Source organism: Mauremys reevesii, linkage group 8, assembly GCF_016161935.1.
Source record: "Mauremys reevesii isolate NIE-2019 linkage group 8, ASM1616193v1, whole genome shotgun sequence".
NCBI classification, from domain to species: domain Eukaryota; kingdom Metazoa; phylum Chordata; order Testudines; family Geoemydidae; genus Mauremys; species Mauremys reevesii.
Genome location: NC_052630.1, coordinates 74,831,323 through 74,845,245, shown reverse-complemented (window position 1 = coordinate 74,845,245; position 13,923 = coordinate 74,831,323). Strand labels below are relative to the sequence as shown.

The following is a 13,923-nucleotide window of genomic DNA, read 5'->3' as shown; positions in this document are numbered from 1 at the left end:
GTCCCTTTCCTACATTATAACGAAGCAAAAAAGAGCACAAGCCTAATTTTAAAAGAAATTCTTTGCAGGTCACCTTTAATTTTTTGTAATGTGTTGTAATCAGTGTTCCCTCTAATTTTTCCCACCCTTGTGCAGAATGAATTTTGTTATGTGCACCAATATGGAGATGTGTCACACATCTCCTTCATATTGGTGCACATAACAAAATTCATGTGGTGGAGGGGAGGCTGAGAGGTGTGGAATGATGGGGGGGCTCAGGGCTGAGGCAGAGGATTGGGTGCAGGGGTGTGAGGGCTCCAGCTGAGGGTGCAGGCTCTGGGGTGGGGCCTGGGATGGGGTGCAGGAGGGTGCTCCGGGAGGGCTACAGCAGGGAGAGAGGACTCCTCCCAGCTCTCTCTCCCTGCAGCAGCAGCACCTGGGTCGGGAGGGCCGGGGAGTGGCACCTCTCTCTGTTGCAGCAGCGCTGGGGCTGCAGGATAGGCAGCAGGGGAGGGTCAAGGAAGGGGGTAGGGTGCCCCTCCCCCAGCCGGTCCCCAGGCGGGTTCCCTGAGTGCCTGCATGGCGCTAAATAGGCTGGTGCAGTTTACAGAAACGTAGGTTGTAATAGTTTCCAGAACAATTAAGCAGCTTTGCACAAAGCAATTTTCACGTATAATTTCTGCAACATAGTCGTAGGCCTGTGTACAGTAGAGAAATTTATCATGCTAAAAAGTGTATGTTTGCTGTGGCATGTTTGTAACATGTTCTGCATCCACATGTAAATTCTCTCAAACAGTTGAATAAATGTGCTAAATACCATTTGGACTGTACTTGTTTACAGCAGGGCTGAATACAATGCGTGAACTATTGTAAGTGATGGTATGGATACAGGCTACCTGAAGTTCAAGTAACCCTCTTAATGCTTTAGTGCACCGCTATCTTTTTGAAGTCTCCAGAATGTCTTGTTCCTGGAAACTGTGTTGGGAACTGTGGGATGGGTATCCAGAGCAGGTTGCAAGTGGCACAGTTTAGATCAGTGCTAATGTGGATGTGATGCAAAAGAGCATGGCTAGTATGGGCACAATGAACTGTTTGTATGTGATGCCATCAGTTCAGTTACAAACTGTTGAATTCTAGAGAGTAGAGAATGCCTGAGAGTTTGGTCAAGCCAGTGGTCCAAGATAAATGTTCATTGCTAGAATTTCTTGTTGCCTTATCTGTTGTCTGTTCACTGCATTTGTAAGCCATGATCCTGCAAACATTTGTGTGCATGTTCAAATTCATGCACCGCAGTACCCCCATTGACTTCAATGGGGTATCTTGCATATAAGAGTGTGCAGAATCGGGGCCTTACTGTTACAGTAACTCCTCACTTAAGGTCATAGTTATGTTCCTGAAAAATGCAACTTTAATTGAAACGATGTTAGATCCAGTTTTCCCATAAGATTTAATGTAAATGCTGGGGGTTAGGTGCCAAGGAATTTGGGGGGGGGGCAGACAAAAGGCATTATATAGTGTATAGTACTGTACTGTGGTTGGGAAGTGCCCCTAGCTTACCCCACACAGGCACAGCCCTAGCCCTCTGCAGGCAAGGACGCTAGGAAGCACTTTCGCAGCAGCAGCTTCTCTGGAGAAGAACAGGCGCTGACTTTGCCGGGGATGCTCCAGGCCTGCCTCTTCCTGACCTCGCTACACTCCAGGCCCAACTCTTCCCACCCCCACTCCACCTCCTCTCCGGAGCACACTGCATCCCCTCTCCTCCCCCCCCCCCCCGAAAGTCCTAAGTGCCACCAGACGGCTGTTTGGAGGCGCTTAGGACTTTCTGGAAGGGAGAGGGAGGAGCAGAGATGTGGCACTTTCCCGCTCATCCCCCTCCCTCCCAGCACTTCTCTGCCACCAAACAGCTGTTTGGCAACGCTTAGAGGGAGAGGAGCGGAGGTGCAGCATTTCCCTGCTCCTCCCCCGCCCTCCAAGAAAGTCTTAAGCGCCGCCAAACAGCTTTTGGCGGTGGGGAAAGTGCTGGGAGGAAGGGGGATGAGGTGGAGAAGAGAACTTGTGCAATGCTCCCTTGTAAAGTCACTGCTCTTCCACAGAATCTGACAAGCAGTGGAAAGAGCAGGCAGCCAAACAATGTTATAAGGGAGCATTGCACAACTTTAAACGAGCATGTTCCCTAATTGAGCAGCTATGTAACTTTGAAACAACATTAAGCGAGAGGAAGTTAAGTGAAGAGTTACTGTGCTATATTTGCTTGTCTTTTAGATTTGTTGTTAATTTAGATGAAAATATTTTATTACCATGACTAAAATTGATCCCATCCTTATAATATTTTTTCTTCGTGATTTAAATAAGCCTGGGTGAGGTTTTTTTATATATAGACTTAAAATTTAATTGCAGTTTTCTGTCATACCCTCTTAAAGGTTGAAAATTGTTTATTTTCCAAATGGCTGTTGTTCTACATTTGACAAACCTACTTTTTACTCAGTTCTGATGAGTCTTAAAATGAGCCTTTCATCAGTATCTTTGTTCTATATCATCTGTCTTAAGGTAACTTAAAATAATAGGGTTCAGAGTGGTAGCCATGTTAGTCTGTGTTAGCAAAAACAACGAGGAGACCTTGTGGCACCTTAGACACTAACAAATTTATTTGGGCATAAGCTTTCATGGGCTAGAACCCCTTCATCAGATGTATGGAGTGGAAAATATAGTAGCAGGTATAAATACACAGCACATGAAAGGATGGGAGTTGCCTTACCAAGTGGGAGGTCAGTCTAACGGGACAATTCAATTAACAGCAGGATACCAAGGGAGGAAAAATCACTTTTGTAATGGTAATGAGAGTGGCCCATTTCAAACAGTTGACAAGAAGGTGTGAGTAACAGTAGGGGGAAATTAGTATGGGGGAAATTAGTCTTAGGTTTTGTAATGACCCAACCATTCCCAGTTTTTATTCAGGCCTAATTTGATGGTATTCAGTTTGCAAATTAATTCCAGTTCTGCAGTTTCACATTTGGAGTCTGTTTTTTGTTGTTGTTGAAGAATTGCCACTTTTAGGTCTGTTATTGAGTGACCAGGGAGACTGAAGTGTTCTCCTACTGGTTTTTGAATGTTATAATTCCTGATGTCAGATTTGTGTCCATTTATTCTTTTGCATAGAGACAGTCCGGTTTGGCCAATGTACATGGCAGAGGGGCATTGCTGGCACATGATGGTATATATCATATTGGTAGATGTGCAGGTGAACGAGCCCCTGATGGTGTGGCTGATGTGGTTAGGTCCTATGAAGGTGTCCCTGGAATAGATATGTGGACAGAATTGGCACCGGGGTTTGTTGCAGGGTTTACCTGCTACTGTATTTTCCACTCCATGCATCTGATGAAGTGGGCTCTAGCCCACGAAAGCTTGTGCCCAAATAAATTTGTTAGTCTCTGAAGTGCCACAAGGACTCCTCATGTTTTTTTAAACATATATAGGTAAGCTGTTCTGACGCTAACGGAGCCCAGTGTGAAGGATTAGTATTAACATGAACTATTGTTTTTCCTCTAACTCCTTGACGAGAGGGAATATATTTAAAAAAAAATACTGCATGATCAAAAGGGTAATGTCTGAGTCTAGCAATTTTGAGATGACAAATTTAAGGTCTATATTATCCGACGGAGCTACCTTTATTAATATAGCAATAGCATTCATAGATACCATAACCAGTTATTGTTATGGCTTATGGTCTGCATTGCTTGTATCTATCTAGTTTAGTTTAGTTTTTTATTACTCTTAACGTAAATAGGTATTGAACTACAATTTTATAATCCTGGCATGTAATTAAGGTATGTTATAACATACCTTAATTACAGAGAAATGTCAAGATACTGCACAAGGCAACTTGTTCATAATTTGGATGGGGAAAAGGTCATATCTGCTGCTTTTAACAATTTAACTTAATACAAAATTTTCTTGTCATGTTATCCATGCCTATGCAGAAAGAAGGAAAGAAAGAGCGAGCAGTTGTGGACAGAGTATTCGTTGCAAGAATTTGTCGAATCCTGAAAATAATGGTCCCTAGAACATTTTGTAAAGAGGTAAGCATTGCCATCCGGTTACAAATAAAAATGATCCAATTTCTTAGTCATGTAGCTTTTCGTTGTAATCATAGGTCTGAAAACATAAATACTTGGATTGCTTTCTTTCTTGTACTAGACTAGAAAAATAGCATGACATTAGTGGCACATTAAAAAGAAAGTCATGGTTTTGGATTAAATTTTAGAAATTCAAGTTCACAAGTAGATAATTTTAAAATTAAATGGTTATCTAGTCTGATAGTTATAATATAGGCCATAGAACAGGGGTTCTCAAACTGGGGTCGCAAGGTTATTGCATGGGGGGGTCGCAAGCTGTCAACCTCCACCCCAAACGCCGCTTTGCCTCCAGCATTTATAATGGTGTTAAATATATTAAAAAGTGCTTTTAATTTATAAGAGGGGTCACACTCAGAGGCTTGCTATGTGAAAGGGGTCACCAGTAAAAAAAAGTTTGAGCCACTGCCATAGAACTTCGCTTAGTAATTCCTGCATCGAGCCCAGTAACTTGTGGTTGAGCTGTAGAGTATCCTTTTAGAAGGACAGCTAGTGTTGATTTACTATATATGATGGAGAATTGATTACCTTTCTTGGTGATTTCTTCTGGAGTTTAATAACCTTCATTGTGAATCGTGATTTAGCTTTTGGTGGCCAAGTTCCACCTACTAAAGGGCCATTTTGGCCAAAATCAATGAATGTCTTCGTAGGAAAACTGCTCAGACTAGAATTTTCAAGATAAAATTCTCTGCTGTATGCACCAACCGTGGGTCGCCATACCCCAAACTTGTATATTCTGTAAGCATCTGGAGATATTTTTGGAATGAGAGAATCAGTTGAACTCTGAACACAAGTTCTGATGTACAGGCATTAGAGGCTCATTATGGATTGCATTGTTTGGCTTTCTAGGCTGAAAAGTTGCCCCTGAATGCTTAAATTTGGTACATAAGCTTGTTCCTTAACATGCCTACACTTTCTCTCCATTTGTTAGAATACTTGTGTCATGTGTGGTGTACAGTTTTCAGTGGGTAAATATGTAAAGGTCTGTGTTTGTTGCAGAAGTCACGGATTCTGTGACCTCTGTGACTTCTGCAGCAGCCTGGTGTGGCTGGCCCAGGAGCCACCTGAGCAGCTCGGGCAACCCTTGGGCCACGCACACTGGCTGCTTCTGGGGTAGTCTCGGCCCCCACACCTCCTTAGCTCATGGCTGGGGATTGGGATGCAGGGCAGTGCTTACGGGGGGTGGGGGGGGGTTCCCCAGAAGGGTGACAGGAACTTCCCTCCCTCAGCTCCTAGCTTCACATGCTGCCTCTGCCTGCAGGCACCGCCCCTGCAGCTTCCCTTGGCCGTGGTTCCCAGCCAGTGGGAGCTGCAGAACTGGGGCTTGGGGCAGAGCGGAGGCAGCACATGGAGCTAGGAGCTGGGATTGCTGCTTCCCAGGAGCTGGGTAGGGAACCTGCCCCAGACCCACCAACTGTCCCTCCTCAGCACCTGCTGCACTACCCAAGCACCTGTGGCCCCTCCCCGGGCTGTCCCCCACTCCCCAGGCCACGCCCCTCTTCCCAGCACCCACGTGCCTTCCCCCCCGAGCAACTGTATGCCCCCCCAGGCCGCGCCCCCCATTCCAGCATCTGCGGCGCTTCCCTGGGCTGTACGCCCCCCCCCCAAGCACCCATGCCTCCTCCCAGATCACCACCCACAGCGCCCTCCGGGCCTGCCCTCCTCCCCGTTTTAGTCAAGGGTATACAGTAAAAGTCACGGACAGGTCACGGGTCATGAATTTTTGTTTAGTGCCCATGACCTGTCCATGACTTTTACTAAAAAGACCCGTGACTAAAATGTAGCCTTATGTATATGTAATAAACCATATTAGCATTTAGAATGCAGAAAAGTAACCTCTTCTTCTACAAAAGAGATCTTCCTGATAACAAGTGTAGTAACGGACTTTTGTTATAGAAAACATTTATGTATTAGAATCTGACCTATAAAGTAAGCAAAGTGTTTCCCTTAAAAAGGAGTGGAAGATTTCTACCTTCCTGATAATTTTCCATTAGGTTATTTTAATTTTTGTGTTGTCATTACTAAACATTGATTAATTGCTTGCTTGTTTTGTATTAGACAGGTTATTTGATACTTATTGCCGTTATGCTGATAGTGCGCACATATTGTGATATTTGGATGATTCAAAATGGAACAGTTATTGAAAGGTACCTGTAAATTATTTAAGTAGCTACTTTTAAATATTGTCTTGTTTCTCATATACAATGATATGATGATGATCATGGAAGAAAATCCTGTGATAAATATGAACTGTCTAAGCCAAATAATATGAACTGCCATGATATATAAAATATGAATATCTGCAACTCTGATTAAATGGTAATATTTTAAAAAGAAAAACATAAAACGATACATATAGGATCCTACAAATGTAGGACTGGAAGGGACCTTGAGAGGTCATCTAGTCCAGTTCCCTGTGCTGAGGCAGGGCAAGGACACCTAGACAGGTGTTTGTCTAATCTTTCCTGAAGAGCCTCCAGCAAGGGTGATTCCACAGTCTGTCTTGGAAGCCTAGTCCAGTGCTTAACTATCATTACAGTTAGAAAGTTTTTCCCTAATATCTAACCTAAGGCCATGTCTACACTACCACTTATGTCAGCAAAACTTATGTCGCTCAGGGGTGTGTCATAGCTACTTCCATTCATTTAGGTGGGTTTATGATTTCGATGGGAGTGCTCTCTCCCATTGGCATAGAGTGGCTACATGACCAATCTTACACCGGCGCAGCTGCATCGGTACGGCTGTGCTGCTGTAAGTTTGTTAGTGTAGACATGGCCTAAATGTGCATTGCTGCAAATTAAGCTGAGTACTTCTTGTCCTACCTTCAGTGGATGTGGAGAGTAATGGATCACCATCCTTTTTATAACAGCTCTTAACATATTTGAAAATTGTTAGGTTCCGCCCAGTCTTCTTTTTTCAAGATTAAACATGTTCCCTTTTTTAAACCTTTGCTCATAAGTCAGGTTTTCTAAACCTCTTATTTTTATTGCTCTCCGCTGGGGACACACTCATTTTCCCTAAGGATGGTACCCAGAGTTGGACTCAGTATTCCAGTTGAGGCCTCACCAGCGCTGAATAGAATGTGACAATTACCTGATGTGTCTTACATACAACAGTCCTGGTAATACATCTCAGAATATTAGCCTTTTCTGCAACTGCACATAGTTCACACTCATTTAACTTGTGATCTACTGTAGCCCCCAGATCCTTTTCAGCAATACTATCACCTAGCTTGTTGTTCCTAATTTTGTAGTTGTGATTTTTTTTTCTTCCTAGGTATAGTACTTTGCACTTGTCTTTATTGAATTTCATCTTGTTGGTTTCAGACCAATTCTCTAATTTGTCAAGGTTGTTTTGATTTCTAATCCAATCTAGTCCTCTAAAGGTCTAGAAAGCCTCCCAGCTTAGTGTCAGCCGCAAATTTTATAAGAGTACTCTCCACTCCATTATCTAAGAAATTGATAAAAATATTGAATATTACTAGACCCAGCACAGACCCCCACTGTATATGTTCCCCCAGTTTAACTTGTGCGGTGGAAAGAAGATTTGATTTTTTTTAAATCTGAGTTACATGATTCTAAAGCGGGATGCATTTTTTTAAAATTGAAGTTAGCTCTTTCATACTGTAGGTATTATCAGTCCCTCTTGTTTTCTGGATAGTGGAGTCTTTGAGGGCACTATCGGCTCATGAGATAGAAATCAACTGTTCCTACAGAGAGCAATCCATAATATAATACTGCTGTAGTGTTCCCTATAATAGATGGAAAAAGTCAATTTTCTTGTTGCACTTCTGCAGTAATGTATTTTGCAGTGCTTTTGACATGTGTAGTTATGCAGTCATTAAAGCAACATTATTTTCTATGTTATCTACATCCACTAAAGGCAAGACAAGAATTAATGGGATTAACATGCAGCAAGGGAGATTTAGGTTAGGTATTAGGAAAAACTGTCTAACTATAAGGGTAGTGAAGCTCTGAAATAGGCTTTCAAGGGAGGTGTGGAATCCCCATCATTGTCCAACCTTTCCTTAAGAACCTCCAAACACCTGTCAGGGATGGTCTAGGTTTACTTGGTCCTGCCTCAGCGCAGGAGGCTAAACTTGATGACTTTTTGAGGTCCCTTCCAGCATTACATTTCTTTGGTTCTATAATCAGAAATATATATAGTTGTTGAATTATGTACAATGTTATTTTTCTTGCGGTGCAATCATAAGTAAGAATTTTTTTTTTACATTTATAGTGTCAATCCGACTTGGTAAACAGTTGTTGAAAATAGTAGCATGCACATGCTCTACTGATGCTAAATGTTTCATAACTGATGCAGTTCTGAAGCAATTTGCTTTTGATCTTAAAGATGTTTTGCTATAATAGATTTATTTTGAATAATTTCAGCTAATTAAAAAAAAATCTCCATTGCTCCTATGTTTTCCTATTTGTTTTTGCTTCAAAATCTGTGTTTATTGTGATATTTAAATTAAATGGTGTGGATTCTTCCTTCTTGCCTGTCATCTCTCTGAAAATAAAAATCTATATTTAATTTTTCTCAACAAACAGATGTAGAAAAATAAATCTTGATTCTAAATGTAGTTTAAATGCTTACCTAAAAATAAATTTGCAATTCTCAGATGGTTTAATACAACGTGTATTCTTTTTGATGAATTAAATAGATGCCCCATCATTTAATTTCATCCTCTTGTCACTTTTCATATCCATTTTCCTTTCTAAACTGTCTACGAAGGCAACAGTGATAATTTTTATTAAAAGTAAAGATATGAAGGATCCAAATGGGTCCTTCATTGTTCTTCCCAATGGTGCACACTATCTCAAAGCCTCCAATCCCAATGTTATAGTATCAGGGAAACTATTATAAAGAATAGCTTTCCCTGCAACAGTTATCTCAACATAAAGAATGGGATAGGTTCTAGTACAGTGTCTTCATGAAGGTGAATCTTTTATTTCTTATATATTTTTGTTAGAGACCATTTTTATACCTTAATTTTTAACTGCTTGTTGTGTGGAGATGGTTTTGTTTTATTTTTATTTTTTAACATTAGAAATAGTCGGTGATTGCTTCCTCTCTTTGGGGGTGATTGTTAAAGATTTGTTTTAAAGTCCTTACGAGTGCTATAAATGCCTTACAAACATAGATGAGATTCCTGCTCTGGAGTTTGCAATCTAATGTTACCCCCTGCATGAGGGTAAGAACATGGACACTTTTCAAAGACACCATAATAGAGGCCCAACTTAAATGTATACCCCAAATTAAAAAACACAGTAGAAGAACTAAAAAAGAGCCACCATAGCTTAACAACTGTGTAAAAGAAGCAGTGAGAGATAAAAGGGCATCTTTTAAAAAGTGGAAGTCAAATCCTAGTGAGGTAAGTAGAAAGGAGCATAAAGACTGCCAAATTAAGTGTAAAAAAATGTAATAAGAAAAGCCAAAAAGGAGTTTGAAGAACAGCTAGCCAAAAACTCAAAAGGTAATAAAATGTTTTTTAAGTACATCAGAAACAGGAAGCCTACTAAACAACCAATGAAGCCCCCAGATGATTGAGATACAAAAGGCGTACTTAGAGATGATAAAGTCACTGCGGAGAAACTAAATTAATTCTTTGCTTCAGTCTTCATGGCTGAGGATGTGAGGGAGATTCCCAAACCTGAGCTATCCTTTGTAGGTGACAAATAGTCACAGATTGAAGTGTCACTAGAGGTGGTTTTGGAATTAATTGATACATTTAACTGTAACAAGTCACCAGGACTAGATGGCATTCACCCAAGAGTTCTGAAAGAACTCAAATGTGAAATTGCGAAACTATTAACTATGGTTTGTAACCTGTCCTTTAAATCAGTTTTTGTACCCAGTCCCTGGAAGATAGCTAATGTAACACCAACATTTAAAAAGGGCTCTAGAGGTGATCCCGGCAATTACAGACCGGTAAGTCTAACATCAGTACCAGGCAAACTAGTTAAAATAATAGTTAAGAATGCAAATTGTTGGGCAAAAGTCAACATGATTTCTGTAAAGGGAAATCATGTCTTACTAATCTATTAGAGTTCTTTCAAGGGGTCAACAAACATGTGGACAAGGGGGATCCAGTGGACATAGTATACACCTCTACCCCGATAGAACGCGACTCGATATAACACGAATTCGGATATAAAGCGGTAAAGCAGCGGGGAGCCCCGAACCCTTTAAAGTGCCACCCAAGCCTCTCTGCTTTACCGCTTTATATCTGAATTTGTGTGGAGCCCTGGGCCCTTTAAATCACCGCCCTAGCCCGGCTGCCTGAGCTCAGGCGGTGATTTAAAGGGCCCGGGGCTCCCCACAGCAGCTGGAGCACCGGGCCCTTTAAATCCCTGCTGGGGCTCTGGCAGCCAGGCTCAGGCAGTGATTTAAAGGGCCAGAGGCTCCAGCTGCTGTGGGGAGCCCCGGGCCCTTTAAATCCCCGCCCAAGCCCTGCTGCTGGAGCTCCGGTAGTGATTTAAAGGGCTCGGGGCTCCCCGTAGTGGCTGGAGCACCGGGCCCTTTAAATCACCGCCGAGGAAGCTGGTCCACTCCGGCATGGCGTACCGGCTCTTGCCGGTACACCGTACCAGACCAAACCGGATATAACATGGTCTCACCTCTAAGGCAGTGAGATGTTTTTTGGCTCCCGAGGACTGTGTTATAGCGGGGTAGAGGTGTGCTTAGATTTTCAGAAAGCCTTTGACAAGGTCCTTCAGCAAAGGTTCTTACATAAATTAAGCTCTCATGGGATAAGAGGGAAGATCCTTTCATGATTGAGAACTGGTTAAAAGACAAGGAACAAAGGGTAGGAATAAATGGTAAATTTTCAGAATGGAGGGGGTAACTAGTGGTGTTTCCCAAGGGTCAGTCCTAGGACCAATCCTATTCAACTTATTCATAAATGATCTGGAGAAAGGGGTAAACAGTGAGGTGGCAAAGTTTGCAGATGATACTAAACTGCTCAAGATAGTTAAGACCAAAGCAGACTAAGTGATTGGGCAACACAGTGGCAAGTGAACTTTAATGTGGATAAATGTAAAGTAATGCACATTGGGAAAAATAACCCCAACTATACATACAATATGATGGGGGCTAATTTAGCTACAACTAATCAGGAAAGAGATCTTGGAGTCATCATGGATAGGTCTCTGAAGACATCCACGCAATGTGCAGCGGCAGTCAAAAAAGCAAACAGGATGTTAGGAATCATTTAAAAAGGGATAGAGAATAAGACTGAGAATATTTTATTGCCCTTATATAAATCCATGGTACTCCCACATCTTGAATACTGCGTACAGATGTGGTCTCATCTCAAAAAAGATATACTGGCATTAGAAAAGGTTCAGAGAAGGGCAACTAAAATGATTAGGGGTTTGGAACGTGTGCCGTATGAAAAGTTTTTTAGTTTTTTTGGCTTCACAGTTATCTTTTATGTATAAGAGACTTTATACACTGAATAATTTCTAGCTGAGACGACATACAGATTTTTTTAGGTGCTAAATATAGTTCTAAAATGCCATTAATTTTTTATGAAATCTGGAACACTGTGATACTTGGTATGTATGTAAGCTTAAAGAATTATTTTTGTCTTGGCTAATTTCTACTCCAGACCATAAACAACTTGGAGCCATGGTTCCACTCCCTTCTCTCTTCCCCTCCCCCACATTTTATTGGATTGGCAGATGGCCCTACCCAATCTCTTTACACCATGTTCTGATATGGTTGCAAGTACTCATTCTCTTTTCCTGTCCATTTGTTTTCTCACTTCTCATCTTCTGTTGTTTTTTCTTTGTTTCTCTTCTGTGTATTTCCCCCCTCCTCTTTCTTATTCCTCTTTTTCTTCTACATATTTCTTGCTAACTTAACTTCTCCACCTTGCACCTTCCTTTCTCCCTCCCACCTCACCCCTGAAGGCTGTATGGTGCTGGGGTGAGTAGTGTCCATTTGTTACCCAAGGTTACTAAGTGCCATGGGAGCAGAGAAGAGTATATGAGAGCTCCCTCTGTAGCCTCTTATGTTAGGGGCCACAACAAGAACAAGAGGAGAGAAGGCGGGTGGCTTTCAGTGAGCCACCTTCTGCTTTACCTGAAGATGAAGTTGACACAGTTGGTACTACAGTTTTCCACAGTGATCCTTTCTTATACCCTGTTACCCCTGCCCTCCTGAACTAGTCAGGGACACCCACCTGCCCTCCCCTGGGGAAACACTGGTGCATGTAGTACTTGCTTTCTCTCACAACTAACATGTAGCATGTGGTGGTTTGCAGTGCTATCATCGGTCGCAGCAGAAAAGATTTCAAGAAGTACTTGTTCAACTTCATCGCTGCCATGCCTGCTGTAAGTGCTTTTTTTCCCTTGCCATCCTTTTGTTAAAAGTGATTTAAAATATAAATTCAGAAATCATGAAGAGATTCCAAATGAATTTCTCAGAACTTTTAGAAGTAAACTGTTTGTTTTTTAAATGGGTGGTTTCATTTCATTTTCTGGCTGTAAGAAGTAGGGAAATATTTGAGTGCAGGTTTCACTATTGGCTGCCTATTGATTTAGCAGAATTGACTTACTCTTTTAGACTGCTAGGTTTGTCTGTTAGCACTGATGAGTAATTTAAAATCCCTGTTGCCAATTGACTACAGTAAGCTGTCAAGGCTTGTGATGAGGTAACTACTTAGTTAGTTTTGTTTTTCAAGCAGATTCAAAATAAAGGTAAGATTTTTCACATTAACCATCTTTCAAAACACATACAGTGTTTTTAACATTCAGGTTTTTTCTCAAGTGACTTACACCCTGTTCATATAGGAATGCTAAAACAAAGTGTTCTGGAAATAAACCCAGCACATTAAGGGGAATGATTCTCACCAATTAAAGAAAAATGCAACCAAATTTTGAAATAGGCCAGAAATATATAATAGGCCAGAAATGATATTTTAAAGGTGGGGCGTGGGGCTGAGACGATAAATACATTCTAAAACTGATTGAGAGTTAAATGTTTGGTTAAAGCAGCAAAGAGTCCTGTGGCACCTTATAGACTAACAGATGTATTGGAGCATGAGCTTTCGTGGGTGAATACCCACTTCGTCAGATGCATGATATTTGGTTGTAACAGAGTTCTGAGCTATATCTATTGACACAATAAGACCAGTTTTAACTCTTATAAATACTATAGTATGTATTGTTAATACTCCTTTGATAATCCAAAGATTTTTAAAATTGAAATAGAAATATTAGGCCATGATACCTGCAAATAATTATGCACTTGCTTGACTTTAAGTATGTGAATAGTGTCATTGACTTAAATGAGACTACTCTGATGTTTTAGACATTTGCAAGATCTGGATCTAGTTAATTTAAATCAATTTGTGTACAAAGTCTGACTAGGTAAAATTGTGTTTTGTACTTTCACCAATTTAAGCAAGCAATTTGCATGATGTATTTAATCCAGCGGGGAGGGATAGCTCAGTGGTTTGAGCATTGGCCTGCTAAACCCAGGGTTGTGAGTTCAATCCTTGAGGAGGCCACTTAGGGATTTGGGGCAAAAATTGGTCCTGCTAGTGAAGGCAGGGGCTGGACTCAATGACCTTTCAAGGTCCCTTCCAGTTCTAGGAGATTGGTATATCTCCAATTATAAAATCCAGCTGTTTTTGATTTGTTTGTATTAACTTGTATTGCTATTATTTATTCCTAGATCTCCCTGGTAAACAACTTTTTGAAGTATGGGTTAAATGAACTTAAACTTTGTTTCCGAGTAAGACTCACCAAATACCTCTATGAGGAATATCTACAGTAAGTCATAACTTTTTTAATGCTTAAAA

At 41.2% G+C, this 13,923-nt stretch overlaps 1 protein-coding gene across 2 annotated transcripts in view; it reads left to right on the top strand.

Moving 5' to 3' along the window:
* Positions 1-13,923, top strand: part of ABCD3 (ATP binding cassette subfamily D member 3) — a 66,249-nt gene that overhangs the window by 29,236 nt on the left and 23,090 nt on the right. For both annotated transcript variants that reach the window (XM_039485858.1, XM_039485859.1), the window contains exons 3-6: positions 3,957-4,055; positions 6,168-6,256; positions 12,382-12,451; positions 13,797-13,894. In XM_039485858.1, coding sequence (XP_039341792.1) covers positions 3,957-4,055; positions 6,168-6,256; positions 12,382-12,451; positions 13,797-13,894 — 356 coding nt within the window. The remainder of the gene's footprint in view (positions 1-3,956; positions 4,056-6,167; positions 6,257-12,381; positions 12,452-13,796; positions 13,895-13,923) is intronic.